A 27,406-nucleotide genomic window follows, 5' to 3' on the forward strand; every position below is an offset into this window, starting at 1 on the left:
CACCCCACCCTGCTTGCAACAAGGAGATAGAACTGCTTTCCCCCCTCCCCAACCTCCCGCACACACACGCTCTGCAGCCGCAGCAGCCTGGGGATTGAGCACTTTCCCGAGTGTCCTTGAAGGAAGGGGGATGCTGTGGCCTCGGCGACCGCAGTCGCTGCTGCTGCTGCTGCTGATGTCGCATTATGGATGGCGGGGATGGGGGCGGGGGGCGCAGCTAGGGGGGGGTGGGGTGAGGAGGCTGTCTGGGCAGAGGATCCCCCTCCCCAGGCTCTAAGCCGGAGAGGGCAGGCGCGAGACCGGGTTGGGGGGTGGGGGTGGGGGAGATAGGCAATTCAGTGCTCTTCAGGTCAGTGCCCTGATTCCCCTTGCCCAGGGGATAGAGCAGAGCTTGGGAGGCGCCCGCTGAGGCCGGGGGTACTCACTCTGCGAGGAGTCGGTGGCCAGCAAGAGAAGCAGCAGGACAGTACTGAGGGCGGCGGCGGGGGCAAGCTGCTGCTGCGGCGGCGGCATGGTGTGGGGCTGAGTTCGGCTGGCTAGAAATGACCTGGAGCCGAGCGCCGCCGGAGCCGGAGCCGGAGCTGGGCAGCCAGCGCTGGCTCCAAGCGGGTGCAGAGTGCGAGCGGGCGGGCGGAGCGAGCGCACAGCTACTGTCAGCCTGAGCCAGGGAAACTATGCTGAGCGCTGTGGGGGAGTCGCTTTCTTCATCTTATCCAATCATTTATAAAGTTTACATCCCGGCTCAGCCACGGAGGCACACCTATCGCTCTTCTCACCATTTCGTAGCGTCTATCATTGGAGAGGGGAGGGAGGAGGCGGAGGAGGGGGTGGTGGTGAGGAGGTCCTTGGGGTGGGAAGTCACTTTTAAAGACTCGCTGTTGAGTCCACTGACTTATATGACACTAGGACCACGAAAGGTTGCACTGCGTTGAGGTTCTCAGATCTTCCCAAGTTAATTTACCATAAGATAAAGTTGCCTTTATCAAAAGGTGATAATAACAATAACAATAATAGCAAAGGGAACAAGAAAATGCTGATAGCTACATGCACCAAGGACATTGGCAAAATGAATGAAATCCTATATGTAAAGGAAAGACATCCTTCCAAATACATAATTACAAGAGACTTATTGCAGTTTTTAGTAGTAAAATAAAAAAAAAATTCCACTCCTTGTGTAAAAAAAATTTACACGTGTTCTTGTTTTTCTCAGACTGAGGCAAAATCCCCAGGTTCTTCCTCACCCTCTTTCCAGCAAATCTGCAAATTGCCCTCCCAACTAGCCAGCCAAAGAATAAAGATAAACTGAGGTCAAACCAAATCCATTTCTGCTTCAGGGGTGAGATTAAATGATTTCCTTTTATAATCTACTCTTTTCATAATTATGATATTCAGAACCTGAGGTTTCTCAGCAGTTATTTAGGCTGAGAACAACATTGTGTCTGTCCTGAGAGACCATATCTTTCTGTCCTCTGTGTTCTCAGTACATTTCTTGAAGAAACTGGCCAAGCCAGGGAGCATTTCCGTCACTAAGAGGGGAGGAGGGGAAGGAACCCGAGAGCACCAAGCTTAGATGATGCAAAACTAAGTCCAGACTGGTAAGGAGAAAAAAAAAAAATCATAGAATCATAGATTTAGAAGCCAATCCAACCCCATCATTTTCAAGGTGAGAAACTGAGGCCATGAGAGGTTGTGACTTACACAAAATATCAAATATTTAAACCCTAGATAGATGAAACATTCAGGGAACCTGTCTTCTGTTTCTGGCTCCGGACATATCAAAAAACCCAATTAGTTAATAAGAATGTATATATATAGCCTTTATCAGATTGCGGGCCGTCTTGAGGAGGGTGGTGGGGAGGGAGGGGGAGAAAAATTTTAAACTCAAAAGCATATGGAAGTGACTGTTGATAAATCAAAATAAATTAATTTTAAAAAACTAATTAGTTTATTACCTAAGCAATCAACAAACATTTATTGAGCACCTACTATACCAGGCATTGTGCTAGGTGCTAGGAATAAATACAAAGAATGAAACAATCCTTCTTCTCAAGAAGCTTACTTTCTACATGATAGAAAATAGTTTGAAGGGATGGCATTTTTTTTTCTTCAGTGAAATGGCTATGTTCTCTGATTGCATCATTGCAAAGCAAGGATTATTTCCTTAGATTCTAGTTTCATCCCATTCTTTGTAAATAGAAGGTAATGCAACTGTCTGTAATATAAGGCAAGATACTTAATTTTAAAAGTGTTAAATTAGAATTAAATATATACACTATTAAGCAAAATAACATGTGGGGGTCATAGAATGATTATAATTTGTCTCAGACAAATGATGTTACTAAAGCATCTTGTGACCTTATCTTGAAATTTACTGTAATTAGTACAGCGGAAAAAACACTGATTCATGAGTCATGGGTACTAGTCAGAAATTGACTGTGTGACCTTGGGTAAATCATGTTACCTCTCCATCTGTAAAGTGAAGTAGTAAGATAAATTAATTTCTAAGGTTTTTTCAAGTGTATATCTTATAAAATAGCTGGCACTCACATAATATTTTAACTTTTGCATTTGATCTCAACAACAACCCTGGGACCTAGGTTTTACAGGTATTGCTATTCCCATTTTACAGATGTAGAAGCTGAGATTCAGATAGGTTAACATAACTTGTGTCAGGGGCAGGATTTAAGCCTAGGCCACTCCTGACTCCAAGTCTGACACTCTTGTCATTTCACCACACTGATCTATCCTAAGTCACCTGAAGATAGATAGTACCTACTACTACTTGCGTATAACTGCAATTAGCACAGAAAAAGTTATGTACAGTATTATATTTCACTAAAATACTTAAGCTTTGTTAGCACTACTCACTAGGGAAATAGATTAAAAAAATGAAATTCATTTATTTTCCTGTCTGTATTGCACTTTTTGAGCATTGGTTTAAAAAGGTGGGTTGGATGGGAAATGCTTATTATTTTAATAGCAGATTACTTTATATAATAGATACATGTACATTTTCTATTGCGCAATGCACATATTGTGCATCTACTACTGTGGATAATAGGGAGTTGGCTGGCAAGGTTTCAGTGTCATTCTCTCATCAGGAGTAAAGTGTCCCAGAAAATGTTTGGCCACCTCCTTTTAAGAAGGGCCAGCCCAGGTATTTTCCACTTCTCAATTTCCCCTCTTTTTGCATAATTCCCTTCCCCCAAAGTGAAAATGTTGACATAGTAATTAAGAAAGAGAAGAGAGTTAACTCTCGATTTTAAAGCCCCTAAAGTTTTAAAGGACTTTACTAGAATGGAAAATTTGACTTTCATTCATCAATCCACTCAGCCAGAAGACACTTATTAAGCACCTGATGTTTACAGGCTACTGTGTGCTGCACTGGGAATAAAGAAAATAGAAATGATATAGACTTTACCTTCTTGTACCTTACAGTCTAATAAAGAAGACATTTCACAAATAACTATGATAAAAGAGAGAATTATATAAGCAGAAACCAGAGGTCCAGGCAAAGTAGGAGATATTTAAAGAAGAATCGATCATTTCCAGCTGATGATTAAAAGGGAGGCTTTATGAAAAAGGCAGCACCTGATGTGAGTCCTGAAGGAAGGGAAAGATTTCAGCAGCTTTAAGCCAGAAACACAATAATAAGTACATATGTATGTATGTATATATACATGCACACAAACATATACTTATATATGCACATATATATGCATACATATATGTAGATATTCAAACATATATAATTTTATGTGTTTTATGTATATATAAACGTATATGTGTTTAATGCTGAGACATTTTATTTTCTAATACGGTAAATATCAATAAATATAACTCTGATGAACAAAAACTCATGGGTAGTGGTGGTGGTGGTGGTGGTGGTGGTAGGGATTCTCAGTGATTTTTAAGAGTATAGAAGGATCTTGAAACCAAAAGGCTTAGTTTAGGGAAAAGATAATATGCTTATGCTATTTTATGTGAACATCCTTAATTAAGGTACTCATTTGTATTGGTGTCCATTGAGTAGGTAGGTGTTGAATTTTCTTCAAAGAAAGCACTTCTTCTTTCTCTGATGGCCTAGTTTAAAGGCTTTTTATGCTATTTTATCATCTGCCCTAGACAAGGGGCAGCTAGATGGCAAAGTGGAGAGTGTTGGGCCTGGAGTCAGGAAGACTCATTTTACTGAGTTCAAATTTGCCCTCAGACACTTACTAGCTGTGTGACCCTGGGCAAGTCACTTAACTGTGTTTGCCTCCTTAGCTGTAAGTTGAGCTGGAGAAAGAATGACAAACCACTCCAATACCTTTGCCAAGAAAACCCAAAAATGGGGTCATGAAGAGTTGGACACAACTGAAACTGAACAACCACAAACTATAGGATGGTCACTAAATTCTCTGTGCCTTAGTTTCTTCATCTGTAAAATTAGAAGATTAAATTCATTGACCTCTAAGATCCCTTCTAACTCTAAATCCATGATGCTGTGATCACCTAGTCCAACCATAATCTCACAGGTTATGTCTCCAACATACATATCTCCAACATATTCAATGATCCTCCTGCCTTGAAGATTATGATTTGAGTGTGGGTGATTCTGTAGTCTGGGGCCAAGCAATATAAATCTAATGCTTTCTTCTACAGACAACTTTTCAAACCCTTGAAGATGCTATCATGTTGTTCTTTTTATCCTCTGCCCCTCCAGTCCCCACTCAGATTTTTTTTTCTCCAGGATAGGATGAAAAGTGATGCAGTGAAATGGATGCTGCAGTTGTAGGCAGAAAACCTGAGTCTGAATCCTGGGCCTCAGTTTTGTCATCTATAAAAAGAGGAATTCAGACTATATAATTTTTAAGATTCCTTCCAATTCCAAATCTTGATGATTATTTGTTGTTGTTGTTCAGTCGTTTTAGTTATGTCCAACTCTTTGTGACCCCATTTGGGGTTTTCTTGGCAAAGGTACTGGAATAGTTTGCTACTTCTTAAACATCCCCAGTTCTCTTCAACCAAACCTTGTATGACATGCATGGTTTTAAGGCTCTTCCCCATCTTGGTTGCTCTGCTTTGAATGCTTTCCAGGTTATCAGTGCCCTCCTTAAAATGTATTCCAATAGGGTCTGATCAGGGAAGAGTATGGTGGGACCAACATCTTCCTAATCCTCCTTGGATATTGTCTTTCCTTCAAGCTAAACATCCCTAATTCCTTCAATTGGTTGTCTTTCATAGTATGCTATGCAGTCTTCCTACCATCCTACTCTTTCTTTTCTGGATGTACTCCATGTTATCTATATTCTTCCTAAAATGTGGTGCCTAGAACTAGACATGTTACGCCAGATATCTTTTTGGGATTCTGTCATCCTTCATGTCGACTTTCATTTTCAAACTTGTATCACCTGCAAATTTGACAAGAATTCACTCATTCAGGAGCAGCGAGGTGGAGCAGTGGATAGAGCACCGGCCCTGGATTCAGGAGGACCTGAGTTCAAATTCGGCCTCAGACACATAACACTTACTAGCTGTGTGACCCTAGGCAAGTCACTTAACCCCATTGCCTAGCCAAAAAACAAAAAGAAAGAATTCACTCATCCAATAAATAAATAAACAAATAAATAGATAAATTAATAAAGAAATAAAGAATTCATTCATCCAAACACACCTCCATCTAAGTCATTGATAAAACATTGACCTTGTTTACATCTTGTCTCCTTCATTACCGAGTGAGTTCCTTGACCTTCGGGACTGCTTTTGTCTTTGTTGTACTCCTAAGGCATAGCTCAATGTGTGGCATATAGTAGGTGATTAACCAATCTTTGTTGATTTGACTTGGTCTTCAAAGAACTAAGGACAGATCCTTGAGGCACTTGTAGAAATGGAATGAATAATGAGCTCACAAGAGACTTTCCTCCAAGTAAAAATTGACCATTTACACCCACTCTTTGGACCTGGTGTATCCAGTCATTTCTGAATCCATCTGATTCTATCATTATCAAATCCAAATATCTCCAGCTAATTGACAAAAGTCTTTGTTAAATGCTTTGCCGAAATAGAAGAATATTCTATCTTTCAAACTTCTCTAACCAGTCTAATTAACCTGTCAAAAAAGGACATGAGTTTAATTTGTCATCACCTGTTCTTAATAAAGTCACATCCTTTCTAAATGCTCAAAGACCATACCTTTAACAATGTGTTCTCTAATTTTTCCAGGAAAAGAAGTCAACCTACTTAGCCTAGGGCTTAAAGATGCTGCCCTTTTACCTGTTTGTTTTTTGAAATCAGGACAACTCTTGCTCTTCTCCAGTCCTCTAGAGCTTCTGTTTTCTGAGATCTTTCAGAGTCACTTATAGCAGCTCTACAATCAAACCTGCCAGTTCTTTCTGACTCTAGACTGTATCTGCTCCAGGCCTGGTGACTTGAACTCTTTAAGGACAACTGAATGCTGTCTTTCTATCTCCAGTTAATCTTAGATTTCAACTCCCCATTAATAATTTCCCCCATATAATGCTACCCAGACCATAAAACTTTCTCTCCAAAGATTAATTCCTTATCCTACACCCAAACTTGTCCTCCCCCCAATTTCTCTATTTCTGTAAATGGTGGCACCATCTTCCTAATTACAACAAGTGCTTATCAGGGACCTGTTATGTTCCAGGCCCCTGATTTCTCCCTACTTATTAGGTAGTAAACCCCTTAAAAGTTAGCAAAGTTTGTGCCACATCTATCTTTGTATCCCTAGTACCTAGTGCTTAATAGACTTTTAATAACTTAGTTCAATTGAGGTCATTAGAATTGAATTATTTCCCAACAGAGAAAACAATAGAGGGAAAGTTGTAGACATAGCATGAAGGTCAGAGGGTGTTGTAGTAGAAAGAGGTTGGGATTTAAAGGCTGGAGTTGAAATTGGGTTTGAATACTGGCAATGATACAATTTGGGAATACTTGGGCAAGTCATTTAATTCCTCTGAGCCACAGCATCCTCATCAATAAAATGAGTGAACATCTATCCCATATATTTCTAAGACCTACCATCTTACAGTGAATGAAAAGCATTTATTTAGCATTTACTAAGTGACAAACACTACTTTGAGCTCTGGGAATAGACATATGAAGTCTCTACCTTCCAGAAGCTTATGTTCTAAAGGGGAGTTAACACTGAGTTGAATAATAGGGCATTCAATTAACATTTCTTTTCCAAAGGCAATTGTAGTGTTGATTTGATTACATTTCTCAGAACAAGAGCTGGAAAGGAAAAGGAGAGGGTGGATATTCCTGGCATTGGGTGGAAAACAGCCGATGTGAAGAGGAGTTTGCACGATTGATCCCCAAGAATGTGGCTTAGTTCCTCCTATGCTTGGTCCAAAGGAGAGGGATCAGGGAGTTGAAATCCAGCTGGTAGCAGGGTTAAAAGAGAGAGAGACAGAGACAGAGAAACAGAGACAGAGAGAGAGAGACAGAGACAGAGAGAGAGAGACAGAGAGAGACAGAGACAGAGAGAGAGAGACAGGGACAGAGAGAGACAGAGAGAGAGACAGAGAGACAGAGAGAGAGACAGAGAGAGACAGAGACAGAGAGAGAGAGACAGACAGGCAGAGAGAGACAGAGGGGGAGAGAGAGAGAGAGAGAGAGAGAGAGAGGTTAGCTTCAAGTGGTTTTCCTTTGGTGGAACTGTGATCTCACCATTGGGCTTACTCCCTCCAGTGATGAATATTGCATCCTATTCATGCTTCCCCATCAGGCAGTTGCAGGGGTTTTATTAGTCCACCAGCTCTCAATTCTGAGCAGATTGATACCTGGTCCCTGGGGAGTCAGATCTCAGTTCCCCCAAGCCCCAAAGCAGGATTATAGATTCAGCTCTTCCACTACATTTCCCATTGCTCCACCTCCCCTACTCTTGTGTGATCTTCTCAACTGCTATTGCTTTTCACCTTAAAAATAATATATATTAGGTAACAAAAAAATCATTAAGGTATAAATCTCTATGCCAAAAACTCTGCAAAAACCAAGATGCCTTACTGTTTCCTTACAATACAGTAGGTAGTTAGGTAGCACAGTTCCTAGAGGACCAGTCCTGGAATTAGAAAGCCCAGATTTCTTATGCTATCTCAGGCACTTACTATTGTGTGACACTGAGTAAGTTACTTAAATTGCCTCAGTTTTTCCATCTGTAAAATGGAATAACAATTGCCCCTACCACACAGAATTGTTGTGATGGTCAAATGAGTTAATATATGCAAAGAGTTTTTTGTTTTGATTTGTTTTGTTTTTGCATAAGGCAATGGGGGTTAAGTGACTTGCCCAGGGTCACATAACTAGTAAGTGTCAAGTGTCTGAGGTCAAATTTGAACTCAGGTCCTTCTGACTCCAAGGTGGGAGCTCAATCCACTGCACCACCTAGCTGCCCCTGAGTTTTACGAATCTTAAAGCAGTATAAAACCTATATCAAATTGCTTACCATTACAGGGAGGGGAGGAAGAAAATTTGAAACTAAAAATTGAAATAAATGAATATTGAAATTGCTTTACACATAATTGGGGAATATAAAATATTATTAAAGAGAACTATGTAACTACTAGCTATTACTATTGCTTATTGGAATAATATTTAACACAATAAATTCAAACAGAAAATCAATTTGGACAGTTCCTTATCATGAAATTTGACCTATACAATTGCTGTCAGCCATGCTATTTCCCTTGCTAAACTGTTGCTTCTTCAATATTTATTGTTCTCTCAATTTTCCACTCCCGGTGCCCCCCTTACATCTTTTGAAATCTCTAGGGGCATAATGGAGCCAGTTTTAACTAGCTCCTGAGAGCCACTTGTTAAAATTTTCAGTATGAGCACTTACTTGTTGGAAATTGGCAAACGCTACATAGCCGGGCTTGATTTGTTGTTTTGTTGATCGTCTAGTCTTAAGAAAGTGATGAAGAAAATGTTAGCAATGCAGATTAAACTTAAAAATGTGTGGTGCTGACATTTGGGGTGGGGGAGTCATTGAGGAAAGCTAGTTGTTAAACATTTACCAGCACACCACTGGATATACTCCCAAGAAGAATAGAGTAGGCTTGCACAAGGTAAAGAGGAAGTATGAAATATTCCTCCATTGTATCTCTTCTTTATTTTTCTTTTTTCCATTTCAGCACTGTACCGGAAAAGACTGTGTGATAAGAAGATGTGAGGGGCAGCTAAGTGGTGCAGTGGATAGAACACCAACCACGGATTCGGGAGGACCTGAGTTCAAATCTGGTCTTAGACATTTACTAGCTATGCGACTCTGGCCAAATCGCTTAACCCCTATTGCCTTCAAAAAAAGGAAAAAGAAGATGTGGTTTCCAGTCCTCAGCTTTGCTACTACCTAGCTAACGTTGGATAAATTCCTTAACTTCTCTGGGACTCTGTTTCCCCAAGTGTAAAATCGCATGTGCATTGGAAGGAAGTTGACTAGATGACTTTTATGGCCCCTCCCAGCTCTATGATTATGTAATTCTAGGACTTTTGTTGAGGGTGCCCAGCTCTTAAAAGAGGGAAGTAAATGTGCTACAGATGTCCAAGTACTATGAAGTAGCTCTGGAGGACATTCTTATTACCACTGGATTTTATAAAAAGTCTGAGTAACTTCATAATATTTGCACCGGTAACAATAAACCTCGGAATAGTGATAACAGTAATCAGATTTCATGCTTCATAGGATAAACTATTTTACTGCTGGTCTCCCAAAGGAATTATTTTTGCAATATAAAAAAAAAAACAGCTAACGATGGGCAGAGGCTTGTTTTGTTTACTTTCTCAGCTCTTGGGAGGCATTAGGTATTAGTTATTAACGGGAATGTTGGATGGGGAGTTCATGGTCTGATCCAGTAAATTCTGGGAATATTCGTACCTCCACAACTGTTACCATAGCTTTTAAAGTACAGTGGGTTTCAAAACCATAACTTAAGCAAAGAAAGGACCATTGGCAAAGCTACATGAAAAACTGAGGCAATTAATTGCCTGGATTTTTCTAACAGAGTCTACATTCATTCATTCATTCACTCATTCATTTATATGCATGTAGATATGTATAAATTTATTTTGCCCCCTGCTGAGTATGGTCTAAATGAGGAATGAAATTGTTTTTATTGAGCTATTGAGATACACCAGTAAAGGTCAATATCTCAGGTCCTCATCCATAGCCATTACAATTCCACATTTTACCCCATGCAAAATATTTTTCATTTTTGTAAGACTTTCTATTTCTAAGATAACTTTTATTTGTTCAATTATTAAGCATTTTTCTCCCTCTTACCTCCCTCTGTGGTTTAGACCACAGAGAAAAAGTACTAAAACGAAAAAGAAGAAAAATCTCTTGTATTATATAAGAATAGTCAAGCAAAACAAACCCCCATGTTGATCATATCCAAAAATGTCTTTCTCATTCACCATATTAGTCAATTGTTTTTCTTTCATGAGGTTGGAAACAATCATGATTGATCAATATGTCAATCACAGTTCTTAATTAAGAATTGTTTGTTTTTACAGTATTGATATTATAGAATATATTCTTCTTCTGATTCTGCTAACTTCACTCTGTATCAGTTCATACAAGTCCCAGTTCTCTCTGAAATCATCTCTTTCTTCATTTCTTACAGCACAATAATATTCCATTAAATTAATTTAATATAATCTGTTCAGCCACTCCCCAACTGATGGACATCCTTTAATGTCCACTTCTTTGTTACTACAAAATAAAGGGGGATGTAGGTGGTACAATGGATAGAGCACAGGACCTGGGTTCAAATCCATCCTCACATAGTAGCTCTGTGACTCTAAGAAAGTCACTTAACCTCTGTCTGCCTCAGTTTCCTCATCTGTAAAATTGTTATCTGTAGGATAACAATAGCATCTGCCTTCCAGGGTTGTTGTGAAGATCAAAAACACTTGTGAAGTTCTTCGTGAAACTTAAAGTATTAAATAAATTCTAATGGTGATGATAATGATTGATGATGATAATTTCTAAAACTATTTTTATAATTGAGAATCATGATTCCACTAAGGACATTCCTTGTTCAAAATCCTGTAAAAGGCCCACTTTATTTCATTTTATCCCTCCTCAAATATCTCATAGCACTTAGCCTGGATTTCTTTGTCCTTAAAATAATCTCCTTATATTATATAAAGTTAGAAAGAAGCATCATAGAGGAAGCCTAGGAACTGGCTGTCTAGATACATATGAGTTTCAATGCTGGCTCTGATACCCTAGAAGCTTGGTGACCCTAAATAAGTCATTTGAGCCTCAGTTTCTTCATCTGTAAAAATGATCCCCATTTATACACACACACACACACACATACACCTATGTATATACAAGCGTAGAAATAATAGATGTATTAATAAATGATTTTCTCTTATATTATATCCATATAAGATATGTATATATACATGTTTTATAATTGAATGTGTTATATAAATGTTAGTTATTATTAATAAACTGTTTCCTATTATATTATATACATATATGTATATATACACACACTTGCATGCTATATATTGACTGTATGTCATATAACAGTTATTATTATCATTTATTATTAACTTGTTCCTCTTTTTTTGATCTCTTTGGGGTATAGATCTAGTAGTGGTATCACTGGGTCAAAGGGCATGCACAGTTTAGTAACATTTGGAGCATAGTTTCAAATTGTTTTCCAGAATGCCTGGGCCAATTCTTTTTACAAAGTTAAAAAACTTTTTTTTTTTTAATTATACTGTCATTTCCCAACACCACCTCCCAGTGGAGCTCCTTCTTGTAACAGAGAACTTGTTAAAGCAAAACAGCCTGACTCACTGGTCATGCCTGGCAGCATATGTACATACATATCTCATTCCATTTCTGTTGTCTATCCCCCTCTCTAACAAAAGTAGTAGTTATTGTTGTTGTTGAGCCGTTTCAGTTGTGTCCGATTCTTTGTGACCTTATTTAGGGTTTTCTTGGCAAAGATGCTAGATTGGCTTGCCACTTCCTTCTCCATCTCATTTTACAGATGAGGAAACTGAGGCAAACAAGGTGAAGTGACTTGTCCAGGGTCACACAGCTAGTAAGTGTCTGAGGTCAGATTTGAACTCGGGAAGATGAGTCTTTCTGACTCCAGACCCAACACTCTATCCACTCTATCCATCTAGCTTTCCTTACCAAAAGTAGAACACATTTATATGGAATTTTTAAGAGTTTATATATATGTATACATGTTTTATACTTTATCCCAGTGTGGTATGGAGAGCTGGATACAGAGTTAGAGGACTGGGGTTCAATCCCTGTTTGACCCATTAACTCCTTGTGTGTCTGGGAAAGTTCACTTAACTAACATCTGTGTGTGTGTGTGTGTGTGTGTGTGTGTTTGCTTGTTTTGTTTTTTTTAGGCAATTAGGGTTAAGTGACTTGCCCAGGGTCACACAGCTAGTAAGTGTCAAGTGTTTGGTCTGAGGTTAGATTTGAACTCAGGTCCTCCTGACTTCAGGGCTGGTGCTTCATCCACTGCGCCACCTAGCTGCCCCTTAACTAACATCTCTGAGCCTCATTTTCCTCATCTGCAAAATAGGGAGATTGGACTAGGTGATCTTTATTGTCCCTTTTTCCTCTAATCTGTGATCCTCATGATAATCCTGGGATAACTTAAGTTCTATTGTCTCCATTTTATGGATGGAGAAACTGAGTCTCAGAAGGGACTTGCAGAGGCTCACATAGAGATCAAGTGTCAGAGGCAGGATTTGAATCCAGTCCTTCCTGACTCTTCTTTGATGTCAACCCTCTAGGCACTTGACAAAGCACTGCTTCTTTATTAAGAGGAGCTAGGGAGCTCAGTGGACAGAGCCCTGGACCTCGACTGAGTTCAAATCCTGTCTTAGAAACTTACTGACTATGACCCAGGGCAAGTCACTTAACTTCTGTTTGCCTCAGTTTCCTCATCTGTAAAATAATTATAGTAATAACACCCACCTCCCAGGATTACTGTGAAGATCAAATGAAATAACAATTGTAAAGAGCTTAGCACAGGACTTGGCACATAGTAAATGCTATATAAATGTTAGCTATTATTATTATTATAAAGTGGGCTAATCATGGCACCTATCTCCCAAGTTCATTGTGAGGATAAAATTAAGATATATTTGTAAAGTGCTTTACAAACCTTAACACTCTCTATAAATACTACTATTATGAGATAATAAGCTAATTATGAAGTGCTTGGCATAGTCCCTAGCACTTGGTAAGTGCTATGTAAGTGTCTGTTATTATCATTATTACTATTCCAGATTGACCAATGCATAGATCTCAGTTCTGATGTCTATTAGTGTTATCTTCCTTTATGTTATTGTGATAGTTTCCCACACGCATACTTCCAGGATGATCTCCAAGCACTTTAATTGCCCAGGAGACTTGGGGGCATGCTAGAGGAAAGGAGGAGGTTCTGCATTGTTTTGTACATGATGGAAATTAAATGAAGTGCCTTCTTGACCATTGTGTGACTGAGGAGCAGGACCATTCCAAGATCATATTACAAGTTGGACAGTTGGGGGAACTATAGAGTGCTGCAGTTCGAGTCTGGAAGATCTGAATTCAAACCCTGTACTAGACACTCACTAACTGTCTCACTAACTGGGGCAAGTCATTTACCCTGCTTAGGCTCAGTTTCCTCATCTGTAAAATGGGGATAATTATAGCACCTACTTCATAAGGTTGTTGTGAGGCTCAAGTGAGATTTTACATAGAAAGATAGAGAGATGTGTATATATATTTATATATATAAGTGTGTGAATATATATCGATATATATATACACATATACATATGTGTATTGTGTCTATATATGTACATATATGTATCTAAGTATATATACATAGACAACAGACAGACAGACAGCCACACACATATATATTGCAGACCTTAAAGCACTATATAAATCCTAGCTATTATTGTTGCTGTTATTGTTATTCACAAGTTGGGGCACTGACCCTGAATCAAAAGCCAGAGTAGGAAAAAAAAAAAAAGGTGACACTGGGCATTTTCCCTCAAGTTGAGAGAGAGTGCCAGGAAGTGGTAGGTCTGCTAAAAACAAACTTTAAAACGGTTTCTAATCAAAGCAATGTCTCTGAAAAGATGCCAATCATGGTCAGAACCAGGTAAGAGGTCTTTAGTGCTCACAGCTATATTTGTTATCACATCCATCCTCTCCTTCACCCCTAAAGAAATGAAGCAAACGCCATGGCCACAGTACCTGCATTAGTTGCCAATATTTAATTAGAGGAAAGGGGAAAATTGCAGCAAACATCCTTTCAGGAGCAAACAAATAATTCTGGTCTTGGACAACAGCAGGCTGACCCTGTTTCTCCCTGGGCAAGAAGTCTCAGAATGAAAAACAGGTACATTCCAGAAGCTTTGATGCGGACACGCTGCAGTTTGAGAATGTGCCTATTTAGCTCTCAACACATACAAATTTGGAACTAGCTGCTGACTTATGAACCACAGCTCCGTCTCCAATGCCAAGGAACAAGTCCTTGCTTTCAAGGACAGGAAGCTCCAAGTTGTTGTTCCTGATGGGTCTATCTCACGTCTCATTGAGGGAGAATTTCCGTTCCTGCAAAGGTCAGGATTGTAGATGACATGAGCAAGAGGGAAAAATATAGTGGCTGACCTCAGAAAGTCCCTACCCTCCCAGGGCATATGAAGAGGAGATCCCTTTCGTTTTACTCTAGGGAAGAGAGCCCCTTTGACACAGGCTTTTTAGGGAGCCACCAAAGTTTCTTTGGTAATGACTGGAATTATTAGACAACATTCCTCCTCCGGCAGAGGCGACCTCAGGACACTCAGAAGAAATGGGGATTCAGAGTGAACCCAGCTAAATTTGTAAGGACATAAAAATTCTTCCACGTTCCTTGAAGGGATCTGGTTGTGCTCTGAAAGTATAGACTGATTTTCCCTCACCAGAGCAGTCTTGTATTATATATTTTAATAGTTCATGATAAGATGTGGCCTAGCAGAAAATGGAGAGAAAAGAAATAAAGGTGGTTTCATTAGCCTGGGACCAGAAAACACAGCCAAATCTCAAGCTGTTGTTGTTCAGTTATTTTAGTCATATCCTACTCTTTGTGACCCCATCTGAGGTTTTCTTGGCAAAGATACTAGAATGGTTTGCTATTTCTTTCTCTGGCTCATTTTACAGATGAGGAAACTGTGGCAAAGAGGGTTAAAGTGACCTGCCCAGGGTCACACAGCTAGTAAGTGTCTGAGGCGAGATTTGAACTCATGAAGATGAATCTTCATCATTCCAGAGCCGGTGCTCTATCTATTGCACCACCTGGTTGCCAAATCTCAAGCTAGTCATTACCATCCCTTCTAGATATTCAGCAGAGAGAAAACAGTAGTACTAATAATATATATCAGAATAAAGCAGAAATACCAGCACCCTAGCTATTTGCTCAATAGTCCGAAGACATTGACCTGCTTGCTAGTGCTTGCTCATGTCTCCAGACTCTGTGCCTATTCCCTGGCTATTCCTTAAACATAGAATGTTGCTTCTCTTCACCTCCATCTCCAGTTTCCGTGGCTTCCTCCAAGACTGAGTTCAAATACCATCTTCTGCAAGAGACCTATATCAATGCCTCCCATTTCTAGTGCTTTCCTTCTGAGATTACCTCCAATTTACACTGGATATATCTTCTATGCACATAATTGTTTCTATATTGTCTCCCCCGTTAGAATGTTAGGGCAGCAACCTTTTATTTCTTTGAACTGGCTTTCCCTTGTATTCTCAGAACTTAGCATAGTACTTGGAACATAGCAAGTACTTAATAAACACATTGACTGTTAACTGACTCACTTCTTGAAATGCTACAATGCAGAAGGTGCTGACCACTAAAATAAACAAGATGTACATATGAAATAGACTAGACATGAATACTCTCATTATGAACCAATGTTAGCAGTCATAGGGTTAGAAGTATGAGACATTAGAAGCCATCTAAACTAGTTTCCCCACTTTACTGATAAGGAACTGAGCCAGAGAGGTTAAGTTGATTCATCTACGGCCACACGGTAGCCATGGATATAGCAGATGTGGACAGGTCCTCTAATGCCAAAGTCCTGCATTCTTTTTATGGTAGCAATTATATTATAATATCAATTGGAAATAGATTTGACCAACGGGTCAAATAAGGAGGGGATTCAAGGAAGCACAGTGAATAGAACACCGGACTTGGAGTTAGGAAGACCTGAGTTCAAATCTGGTTTAAGACACTTAGTAGCTATGTGACCCTGGGCAAGTCACTTAACCCTGTTTGCCTCAGTTCCTCATCTATAAAATGGACTGGAGAAGGAAATAAAAAACCACTCCAGTATCTTTGCCAAGAAAACCCCAAATGGGGTCATGAAGAGTCAGATGCTGGACAACTAAAAAAGCAGAGGTTTCTTACTGTGTGGTGTCAATAGGGTGCCCTCAGCTCCAAGTTATACAATAATGTTTTGCTGACCAATACAGGGAAATCATAAAAAGTGGGAAAAGTTGAAGACCTAGAGATCATTGAAAATCTTCACTTAATATAGACTCTAGAAATTATGCCTAATAATAAAGTCTGAATTGATTTTAAAAATGCAATGGGCATATTTAGATTAGAATTCAAAAAAACTTTTTTTTTAAACTTCAGAGCTTGAATCCAACTAGCACACAAGTTATACCAAAACAATAATTCAAAAAAGCTGGTGTCTGCTATCACCAGGGATATACTAGTAAATGTTTAAAAGCCAGCTTTCCAGAAATAGCAGAAACATACTTTTAAATTTAATCTGAATTCTTAACATTTTCTCCATCATTTTCTTAAATCTAGACAATTAACAAAACAATAAACCAAGCCCTGATTTGTAGCTTTTGCTGATTTCTGAGGTGTAAATGCTCACACTGAAAATTTAACAATTGGCTCTTGATAACCAGCAAGAGCTGGCTTCAGTGCATCTCTGAGTGTGTGCTAGATAGATGGCTAGGTTGTTGTCATTGAGTCATTTCAGTCATTCCTGACTTGTGTCTCCATTTGGGGTTTACTTAGCAAAGGTACTGGAGTGGTTTGCCATTTCCTTCTCCAGTTCATTTTGCAGATGAGGAAATTGAGGGAAATAGGGTGAAATGACTTGCCCAGGATCACATAACTAGTAAGTGTGTGAGGCCGGATTTGAACTCAGGTCTTACTAACTTCAGGCCTGGTGCTCTATCCACTGTGCCACCTAGACGGCTATAACTATCATGAGTAGATGCACTTTCTTACAATATTTGACAAAAAATGTTAAAAAAAAAATGCTTCAGGACCTGCACAAAGGAGTGTGCAGCCATTTCTGTGGTAAGAACTATAGAGCGAAACATAGAGCTAATGAAGGGAGATCTCTAAGAACAGTCACCAAACAACACTAAGATAGAAGTAACTTGAAAAAGTTATTTGATGTTTAAAGGCAATTCAAGATCACTTTAATACAGCTGGTACACTGGGTAGAAGACTTGAATAGCACATCACCCAATTAAAGGCAACAACAAAAAAAGAAACACATAGAAAAGAATCCGGAAAGCAAAAGCATACCAGAAATTCTAGATTCCCTTAATCAGCAGCTGGAAATAATCGGTGAAAGTGATTTAAGGATTCGAAACAATACAAAGAGCAAAATAAACAATTCAGCATCAATCAGAACCTTTGCTATGGAGACTGGAGAAGTAAAGAAAGACTGCCCCTGACCTCCAAAAAAGAAGAAGGATGTAAAGTTTTCTGGTCATTTGTATAGTCGCAAGCCAAGCAACAGAAGTAAAATGCAAATTGGAAAGGAGAAATGCAAAACATTTGCCCTGTTAATGTCCTGAGTGACAGGACAGGCTTAATCAAGGGAGGTGACTGAAATTCTACCTTCCCTGTGAAACTAAAAGTTTGGAGCTGGCTAAGAACCATAATTATTGACTCAAATACTTCACAGTGGTGTCTGAGCAGCCAGGTATTTTACCAGAGTCCTCTCTGATATAAACCTGACCCCACCTCTCTTAACAGAATCGATCATTAAACATTTATTAAATGCCTATTTGGTGATCTTAGAAAAAACTTGCATGAAATAATGAAGAGTGAAATGAGCAGAACCAAGAGAGCAATGTATACAGTAACAGCAAATATTGTTTTAAGAATAACTGAGCAAATACATTATTTTGACTATTATAAATACCCAAATTAGCTATAAATGAAGATATGAAGAAACTATATATGAAGAAAGATGCTATCTGCATACAAAGATCTGATAAATAGAAGTATATATAGAATAATTTTACATACATACACATATATATATACATATACATATTTGTGTCTAATGGTAGCCATATCTAGAGTGGGGATGGGGGAAGGGAGAAAAAAGGGGAAAAAAGAAATTTACATGATAACTTTATTATATGTTAATAAGGAATATTAAGTTGTACTTAATAGATTTGTAGTTTCATGTGCAATCATCTTTTTTATTATACTATGTTATGGAAATGCTTGTTTTATTCCATAAATTTAAAAAATTTTAAATGCCTACTCAGTGCCTGGCACTGTGCTAAGTGCTGGGGATACAAGAGACAGTTCCTGATCTCAAGGAGCTCACAGTCTAATGAAAGCATTACCCAATCTAGGTATTGAGGTCAGGATCCTAGGATTTTAGGATTTTAGAGTTAGAAGGGACTTTGATGATCATGCAGGGTAATCCCCTCATTTCATAGCTGAGGATACTGAGGCCCAGAAAGATGAGGTAACAACGGTGGTTCTTCCCTCTGAGACAAAATGGGATGAATGTTTGCAGATCAAGGACTGCATAGCGGGCTTGGCAGTAGAGACTTTGCTCTACTCTACGATGCAGTTATTTTAGAGGCATGCTAACTGAGACATAATGAATAAATGAAGGAGGTTTCTCTTTAGGAAGAGGCAAAAGACAAATGGGACCACAGAGCTGGCAGGACGGAAGAGCAGAAGGCCATGAACCCAGAGAGCAACGCATCAGAATTGAGCATTGATTGTCAACCTGCACATCGTGTGGAGTCCATTGATTGATTGGGGCTGGGGGAAGGGGAGTCAGAGTCCTTTGAAGTTTAACAAAACAAAACCTAAATCAGGGAAAAGTCTAGAATGGAGGGGGAAAATGGAAAACAAGCTGGCACTAAAATAATAGACTCCTTTTGTGGAATTGTGATTTGGGGAAATGGGTGAAAAGGGGGCTGCCTTTCTCAGTTGAAGTGGCCCACATCCAAAGGCTTTCTTCTGGTAAATGATTTAAAAAAATGCAGTGGTAGAAGCCTTTGCATTTTTACAACCTAAAATGCATATTCTAGTTATGATGATGACTGGATTTGCATAATGGGGAAAGCAGGACTTAACTCATCCGTTCATCAGTTCTACAAACAAATTGATAACTTTTTATGTGGAAGACTGTGGAGCAGGAATATTGTATGGAATGTGAAGTGGGGGAGACCACAAAGGTGAATTGGACCAAGCCTTGGGCTCTTGGTGCACAGAATTTAATAGACTAACAAGGCCTTGAATTGGTATAACATCTTATCATTTACAAATTTTGTTTATTTTCACATTACCTGATCCTAATAATCAACCAGTCAAGAAGCCAGGGCAGGATTTGTTTGGTTTTGTTTTGTTTTGTGTTTTTATTCCTCCTCTCCAACTCAAGGCCTATGATTTTATTGATTCCAGAAGCTCCCAGGGAAGGGAATTCTCTCTCCCAATACAGATCAGCCATTGTAAGAGTTGCCTACAACAGCACTGAGAAGTTAAATGTTTGGCCTAGTGTTGCATAGCCAGGATATTTCAGAATCTTCCCAGGCACTAGACTCTGAGGCTAGCTCTTCATCCCCTTAAGCCAGGTTGGCCTCTCAGGACAGGTATTACTTGTCCACGGAACAAATGAGAAATTAGAAGCTCAGACATAGAGTTATTTGCCTAGCATCGAAAGACTAGCAGAGGACCGAGCCTGGACTACAATCCAAGTATGTGAATCCACGCAAACTATCCAAAAGAATCTGTCTTAAGATCAAACAAAGGAACAAAGGAACAAAGCCTTGAAGCAATAAAGTGAATTGACAGCAGTTGCCTCAGGCAACACCTTTATTTCCCACCCCTCACTCCCCAGTAAAAGTCTATGGGGGATTGTCTTTTTAAACATTTTTTTAAGCCCAGATTCAAGTCCTAAAGAGATCTTTAGTACCAGAAAGTGGATAGTATAAAGCTATAAGGACTAAGAGCATGAGTTGTAAATACTCAGGTGAAAAAGTTTTCACCTTTTGCTGGTTCCCTTTATAGTCTCAGTTTAGGTAAGAGAAAGTTTGTATCTTTTATAAATACTTTTCTTTCTTTCTTTCTTATTTATTATTTTATTTTTTCTCAATTACATGTAAAAACAATTTTTGACATTCCTTTTTTAAAATTTATAAATACTTTCAAGGCCATATTTTCCTCAAGCATTGGGGTTTTTTCCTTATTTTGGTAAATATCAGGACTCTTGGCCAACCATCTATTTTTCTTAGATGTACTCATTGTGATACTTGGAAGGACACTGTTTACTCAATTTTTAAATTATACTGATAACAAGTTTTGCTCAGACAATGCACTAAAAACATGGGGAAGGCAGATTTTAATTTTTCAAAATAGCCTATAAGGTATTTTTAACTTTTTGGGGACAGAGCTACATTTGTTGTTGTTCAGTAGTGTCCTACTTTTCATGACTCTGACAGGTTATGGGACCTGAACCCCAAAAAAGCAACCCAGCCAACCTTCAATTCTGTTACCTCTGACCCAGCCCAGACTTTCATTGTCTGTTACCTCTGGACCTCCCCAGGCTATTTGCCACTACTTGATCCCATCCAGATCTCCCTACAATCTTTTTCCTTATAAAAAACGTTAGTCTTGTCCCTACCAAATGCTCAGATTCTCATCTCTGACTGAAACAAGGTTTGAATGGTCAAATTCTTTAAAGGCAGACCTGCACCCTTTGCCCTGTCATTTGGGAGTTATTAGCATCCTTAAACTGCAACAACCCTGTTTGGGGTTTTCTTGGCAAAGATACTAGAGTGGTTTGCCATTTCCTTCTCCATCTCATTTTGCAGATGAGGAAACTAAGGTAAACAGGGTGAAATGACATGCCTAGGGTCACACAGCTAGTAAGTATCTGAGGTCAGATTTGGACTCATGAAGATGAGCCCAGCACTCTCTCCACTTTGCCACTTATTTGCCCCACACTGCCTCCATACTTCCAGTGCAACATTTGACACCTGTGGTGATGCAGTGGACAGGGTGCTACACCTGGAGTCAGGAAGATCTGAGTTCAAAGCCAGCTGCACAACCAGGACAAGTTACTTAACCTCTGTCTGCCTCAATTTCCTCACTTGTAAAATGTGGCTAATAATAGCACCTGCCTTCTAAGGTTGTTGTGAAGATCAAAAGAGATAATATTTGTAAAGTGCTTTGCAAACTTTAACATGCTATATAAACACTAGTTATGATAATGATGATGTTTAGAACCAAAAGTTGAGACCCATGATCCCACAAAGGATATTCCTTTTTCAAAGCCTTGTAAAAGGCACACTTTATTGCAAACATCATTATTTTTATTAGAAACAAATTGCATTGTCTCTAAAGATGCTGGCAATAAGTTATAGAATTGATGCTTATTTTACAGTTCTCTCCTTTAATTACATTCCTGTAGAAGGTGCAACTCTGTCTGCACAATGGGTAGAAACGTCTTACTGACCGTGCAAGCTGGTCTCCTTATATACAAACCAAGCATTTCCTCCCCAGAGTATCATGTTCAGAAACTCAAAGATCACAGATATATTCAGAGATCCCATACTGGTCACAGAGTCAAAGTAGCAGTTAACTTTCCTGCAAGAGTCAATCAGACGAATAAAATTTTCACCTGTGGTCATCTTAATGTTTGTCAGAGCTTTAGCCCAGGCTGAAGTGCTCACCAACCATAAGAAAGCAGCACTAAGAGTAATAATGAAGTCGATAATTCTGCTAGTTTTTACATGAAACATGTGCCTTAGATAGAAATTCTGGATGTAAATGTTTCATTTTGTAAATTCAGATCTAGGGATTTATTATGAGATTATATATGTAAAAATGAACGTGCAGTTTCTTCACTAAATTTTTTGCACAGCAAAAGTGTTTACCCCTTTGTATCTTTATTCAGTAAGGGAATGTTATTATTATCTTATTTTTTATCCTATTTTTAAAAAGGAAGAAACTGCATTTGAATTACACACTACTGTAAGTTTGTATAGTTCATGTGCCTTAAGACCTGTTTTGTTTAAAAAAGAATTTGTGGGGGCAGCTAGGTGGTACAATGGATAGAGCACTGCTCTGGAGTTAGGAGGACCTGAATTCAAATCCGGCCTCAGACACTTGGCACTTACTAGCTGTGTGACCCTGGGCAGGTCACTTAACCCTGATTGCCTCCTCAAAAAAAAAAAAAGAAAAAAAGAATTATTGCATTATAAATATAGCAGGGCAAAAATAGTGTTTAGTTCAGAACTTAAGTCTGAATACTCTTTATGGTAAACAAAAATTCCTGAATTCAGAGATGGGTTTCAAAATAAACAACCTTCAATACTTTAAAAAAAAATAAAAGGGTACACTTTATTTTATTTTCTCCCTCTTCAAATATCTCATAGCATTTTGTCTGGTCTTCTTTGTAGTTAAAATAACTGCCTTATATTATATAAAGTTAGAAAGAGGCATCATAGAGGAAGCTTAGAGAGCTGGCTGTTTAGAAACATGAGTGCCAGTCCTTGACCTGACACCATAGAAGCTTTGTGACCCTGGGTAAGTCATGTTACCTTTCTGAGCTTCAAGCTTTTTATCTGTATAATGGGGATCATATCATTTATAGGTCCATTAATATGGAAGAGAATTTAGAAATAATCTAGTCCAAGCTTCTTAATCTGGCAACCACAAACTTATTTTTTTTTAATATTTTGATAGTTGTATGTCAATATACATTGATTCCTTTGTAATCTTAGGTATTGTATTTTATGCATTTACAAAAAAATATTCTGAGAAGCATTCAATAGGCTTCACTGTAAGGCCAAAGGAGTCCATGACACACACAAAGAATTAAGAACCACAATCTAAATAAATATTTAAAGAAACTGGGCTCTAAAGATAAGGAGTGATTTGCCCAAATAAACAAAGCTAGTTAATAATACTCATCTCACATAGTGTATGGAAAGCACTTCATACAGCCTGAAGAATTATATGACTATGAGCTGTTATTCTTTGTGTACATATTTCAGTACTCTGCTACACAACACATATTTCCTTGATAACAATTTGGATTCATGGAAATAATCAACTGAGTTGGAAAGTAAATTCCTAGTATAGGTTAGAATAATTCAAAAGTCCTTACATACACAGATTCTGTAACATATCAGGAGGGTGTGGCAGCAGGTATCAGGTCAAAATCCAGACACATAGGTAATTGGTAATAGGGATGTGCAGTAGGGGGTAGTATGGTGTCCTAGAAGGTAGGGATGGTTGGGACCTGTTGGTAGGCAAATGGGTATCAGAGTAAGCAGGAAACCTTGCCTACAGTTTAGGGAAAGATGTACCTTTAGAAAATTAGTTGGGAGTCCAGATAGGTAAGCAATTGACAGTCTAATGTTAGGTGGTAGAGACCCCTATCATGCAGGCTGATGTTTAGGGGTAAGACTACTTTCCCAGAGAGAACTGGCAAGATGATTACAGGGTAGTCTTGGGAGAACTGAAATGCTCAATGGAGTGACAGTAATGACATCATCCCCATTTTATAGGCAAAGTTCAGAAAGGTGAAATCTTTTCCTTTGGTCATACAAATAATGAGAACCAGTACTTGAACCCTCATCTCTTAACTCCAGGTCCCACAGACCTTTGACTAACATACCCACTGCCTTTCATCACAAGGTAGGGGCTTGGTCACAGAAACCAAGACAGATCTACCCAGCAACTGGGATTGTGCCATGAGGTAGATAACTTGTGTTGCTTGTTACTAGAAGCCAAGTAGCAGAATTTTAGAAGAACTGGAAATGAGACTGGCTTGTTGGTGAATCTCTTGAGCTAGGGAGAGTTTTTAAGTTTCCTCTGGTTACTAAATTGATCCCAGAACTTGAGGCATGGTTAAGCCTACAGTTGCAAATTAATAAAATATTCCACATTGTAGCAAGGCCATATTATTGGGGACTGGCAGGAGAAGGTTAGGAGGGGATATGGAACTTGTCAGAGAGATGGAGATAGGTTGTTCCTTACAGTAAGGAATAGAGCAGAGACTAGATAGAACCCAACTCTCTTGCTTGTTAGTTCTCCCTTAGTCACTTTTTAGAAGTCTAACCATGAATAGGTTGATTTACCATTCTGGGCCCTGATTCCATGCTGGGAGTGCTACATGGGAGGCAAAGGGGAGGCTCAATCTTGCCTAGTTGTTGGAGAACTGTCTGGAGTGAAAAGAGTTGGTACTATGTGTAAAGATATATAGAGGCAAGATGGAGATAATAAGATCTGCCCTGCCTAAAACAGGATTAGAGATGGAGGAAAGGGGAAGACTGAACCAAAATGATCATTGTAGCAGTCTTGTTCATAAGATAATAGAATCAGAGCTTGATGGGACCTGAGAGGCAAAACACAACACCCTCATTTTACAGATGAGGAAACTGAGGCTTCTCATATAGCTAATGTTGAGGGGCAGAATTTGAGCTCAGGTCTGACTCCAGGCCCAGTGCTCTGTGCACTATGGTGCCACCTACCACCCACCATGGGGATAATAAAACCTATAATACTGACCTCCAATGATTGCTATGAAGTCTAAATTAGATAATGTATATAAAGCATTCTATTGATGTCAGTTATTATTGTTACTATCTCTATGATCTCAGAGATATCACTTGAATTCTCTGGGCCTCAGTTTCCTTATCTATAAAGTTAGAAGGGTTGAGCTAGATGATCTCTAAAGTCACTCCAAGCTTGAAATAATATGACCTCTACAACCTCTTGAATGACAGTGAGACCATGAATCTTAGGGTTGACATTTGCCATGATTCTAAATAATTAACAATCAACAAATAATTCAATAAGTGACTATTACATACCAGGCATTGTGCTGGGTATTGGAGATAAAAATACAATCAATAAAACAATCCTTCTTCACAAAGACTCATATTCTAGTATGGAAGACACATATACGTATATGTGAATGTATAGTGTGATATTATATACACACATATAATAAATATGATAATATACAATAAATATAATAATAAATATTTGTTCTCTTTAGAGAATAAATACAAAGTAATTAATTACAAAGTAATTTGGGAGAGGTCACACTAGCAGTTGAAGGGATCAGGAATGCTTTCATGTAAAAGGTGATACTCGAGCAGCCCCCACCTCCATTTTTTTTTCCCATTAGCAGAACGGTTTTTCACTTGGGGAAGAAGGCAAGTGCTGAGTCACTGGTCCCTTATTTCTCTCTTTATCCATAATGTTTTGCTTCTAATCTGCTCCAGGCAACTCACACATCTGGGCAGAAAGTTCAGTCTACATTGGAGTTCTCCAGAGGAGTTATGTAGAGAAAGAGAATCTGGCCTTTGGCGTTGATTTTATTTCAGGTTGTTTTAGCTTTCTAGCCTTTAAACAGCCAGTGGACATCCAATTAAATACTCCAGGGTGAGTGAAAACCAGGCTATTGCTATGATTTTTTCTGTAGTGCCTCCACAACAAGGAAATGATGTACATTTGATGAATGGAAAAAAAGACAGAATTGATTCCATCTTTAAAAGATTGGAGACTTCCAATTTCTTTTTCTTTCTTCCTTTTTTTTTTTTGTAATGTTAAAGGCATGTATCATTTTATGCATCACGTGCTAGAATTGATCTTGTTTTACTGGCTTTTTATTGAAGGAAGCAAGAAAACAACAGTCTAATTAGTCATGGCCATTTAAAGCAGCCAGCCTTTATATGTGAACCACCCAGGAGGGAATCTTAAGGCATGGCTGCAAGACAGTCCATTTTGCTGACCACACACAGTACAGGGATCAATATATGTTAGGATGGAGGAAGAACTAACAAAGAACTAACAAAGGGTTGAAGGGAGAAAATGACTTGTTGAAATTATACCCACTGGGTCAGCGATTTTCCAAGTGTGAGGGAAGCATCTCTGGGGAGTCATTAATCTTTTCCATGCAAAGCTAGAAGGGAGGCCAGAATGAGATTGAAATACACATTTCTTTTCTCTTTTGGTTCAACCTTGAGCTTTACTCTGCTTTTCCACATCTTAAAATGGTGCAGTCCTCGTGATGTTGGGCTAACAAAGTCTGTGCTCATATACAATAACCCAGCCTCTGGCCATGGACACATCTAGTTCTCCATTGAGATTGGGAGGGACTGTGGAAAAATAGGAACAGATGGAATCTCCTTTATAAATTTATTTTATATAATAACCATATCGCTGCTCAGTGGCATATAAACCAAATCCTAATATCTTATTTTAAATATGCACATACATGTACATATCAAATATATACACATACGTGTATGTGTGTATATGCACATAATATATGCATACACATATATGTATATGTGTGTATACACATAGTATGCACCAGGCATTGTGCTAGGTGTTGGAGATAGAAATACAATCAATAAAATAGTCCCTATTCACAAGGATCTCACGTTCTAGTACGGAAGACAAATATAGCTATATATATATAATATGATATATATGTACATACATATTCGTACGAATAATAAAGATAACAAATACAACGTGATTAATTACAAAGTCATTTGAGAGGGTTGGCATTAACAGTTGAGGGGATCAGGAATGACTTCATATATAAGGAAATACTTGAGCTGCTCCCATCTCTACTTCTTTTTTCATCTGCTGAACAGTTTTTCACTTGAGGAAGAAGGCAAGTGCTGAGTCACTGGTACCTTGTATATATACACACATACACATATATGAAGCAAATATGTACATATATACACATAAATGTACATATACAGGTATGTAAACACTATGATAGTGTGATGTGGTTGTATAGTAGGAACACCTCTGCTCTGAGGAACTTAGGACTCATTGTATATTTCCCTACTACCATACCCTACTGACCAGATGGGTTTCCATGGAAACCAAGGGGGCCATGTACAGAGTAACAAAGTGCTAGTGCTTTCTCATTGCATATCTTTGCTATATTTGGGCAAAGTAAACCTCTTATTGTTAACTGTCCAATGATTTGCATTCTTTATTTCATCCCAGCATCAAAACTAAACTAAGAAAGTGCTAGCATTAGGCCTATCTCTAAAACACACACACACACACACACACACACACACACACACACACACACACACACA

General features: G+C 38.7%; 1 protein-coding gene across 1 annotated transcript in view; it reads right to left on the reverse strand.

The window, feature by feature from the left end:
* LOC114046158 (growth arrest-specific protein 6-like) overlaps window positions 1-27,406 on the reverse strand; it is a 126,313-nt gene that overhangs the window by 89,819 nt on the left and 9,088 nt on the right. The window contains exons 2-4 of the mRNA XM_027866407.1: window positions 777-887; window positions 392-658; window positions 71-273 (exon numbers count right to left, since the gene is read on the reverse strand). Of these exons, the coding sequence (XP_027722208.1) occupies window positions 71-273; window positions 392-658; window positions 777-887 (581 nt within the window). The remainder of the gene's footprint in view (window positions 1-70; window positions 274-391; window positions 659-776; window positions 888-27,406) is intronic.

Source organism: Vombatus ursinus, unplaced genomic scaffold (genome assembly GCF_900497805.2).
Source record: "Vombatus ursinus unplaced genomic scaffold, bare-nosed wombat genome assembly UNPS02014781.1, whole genome shotgun sequence".
Taxonomy (NCBI): Eukaryota; Metazoa; Chordata; class Mammalia; order Diprotodontia; family Vombatidae; genus Vombatus; species Vombatus ursinus.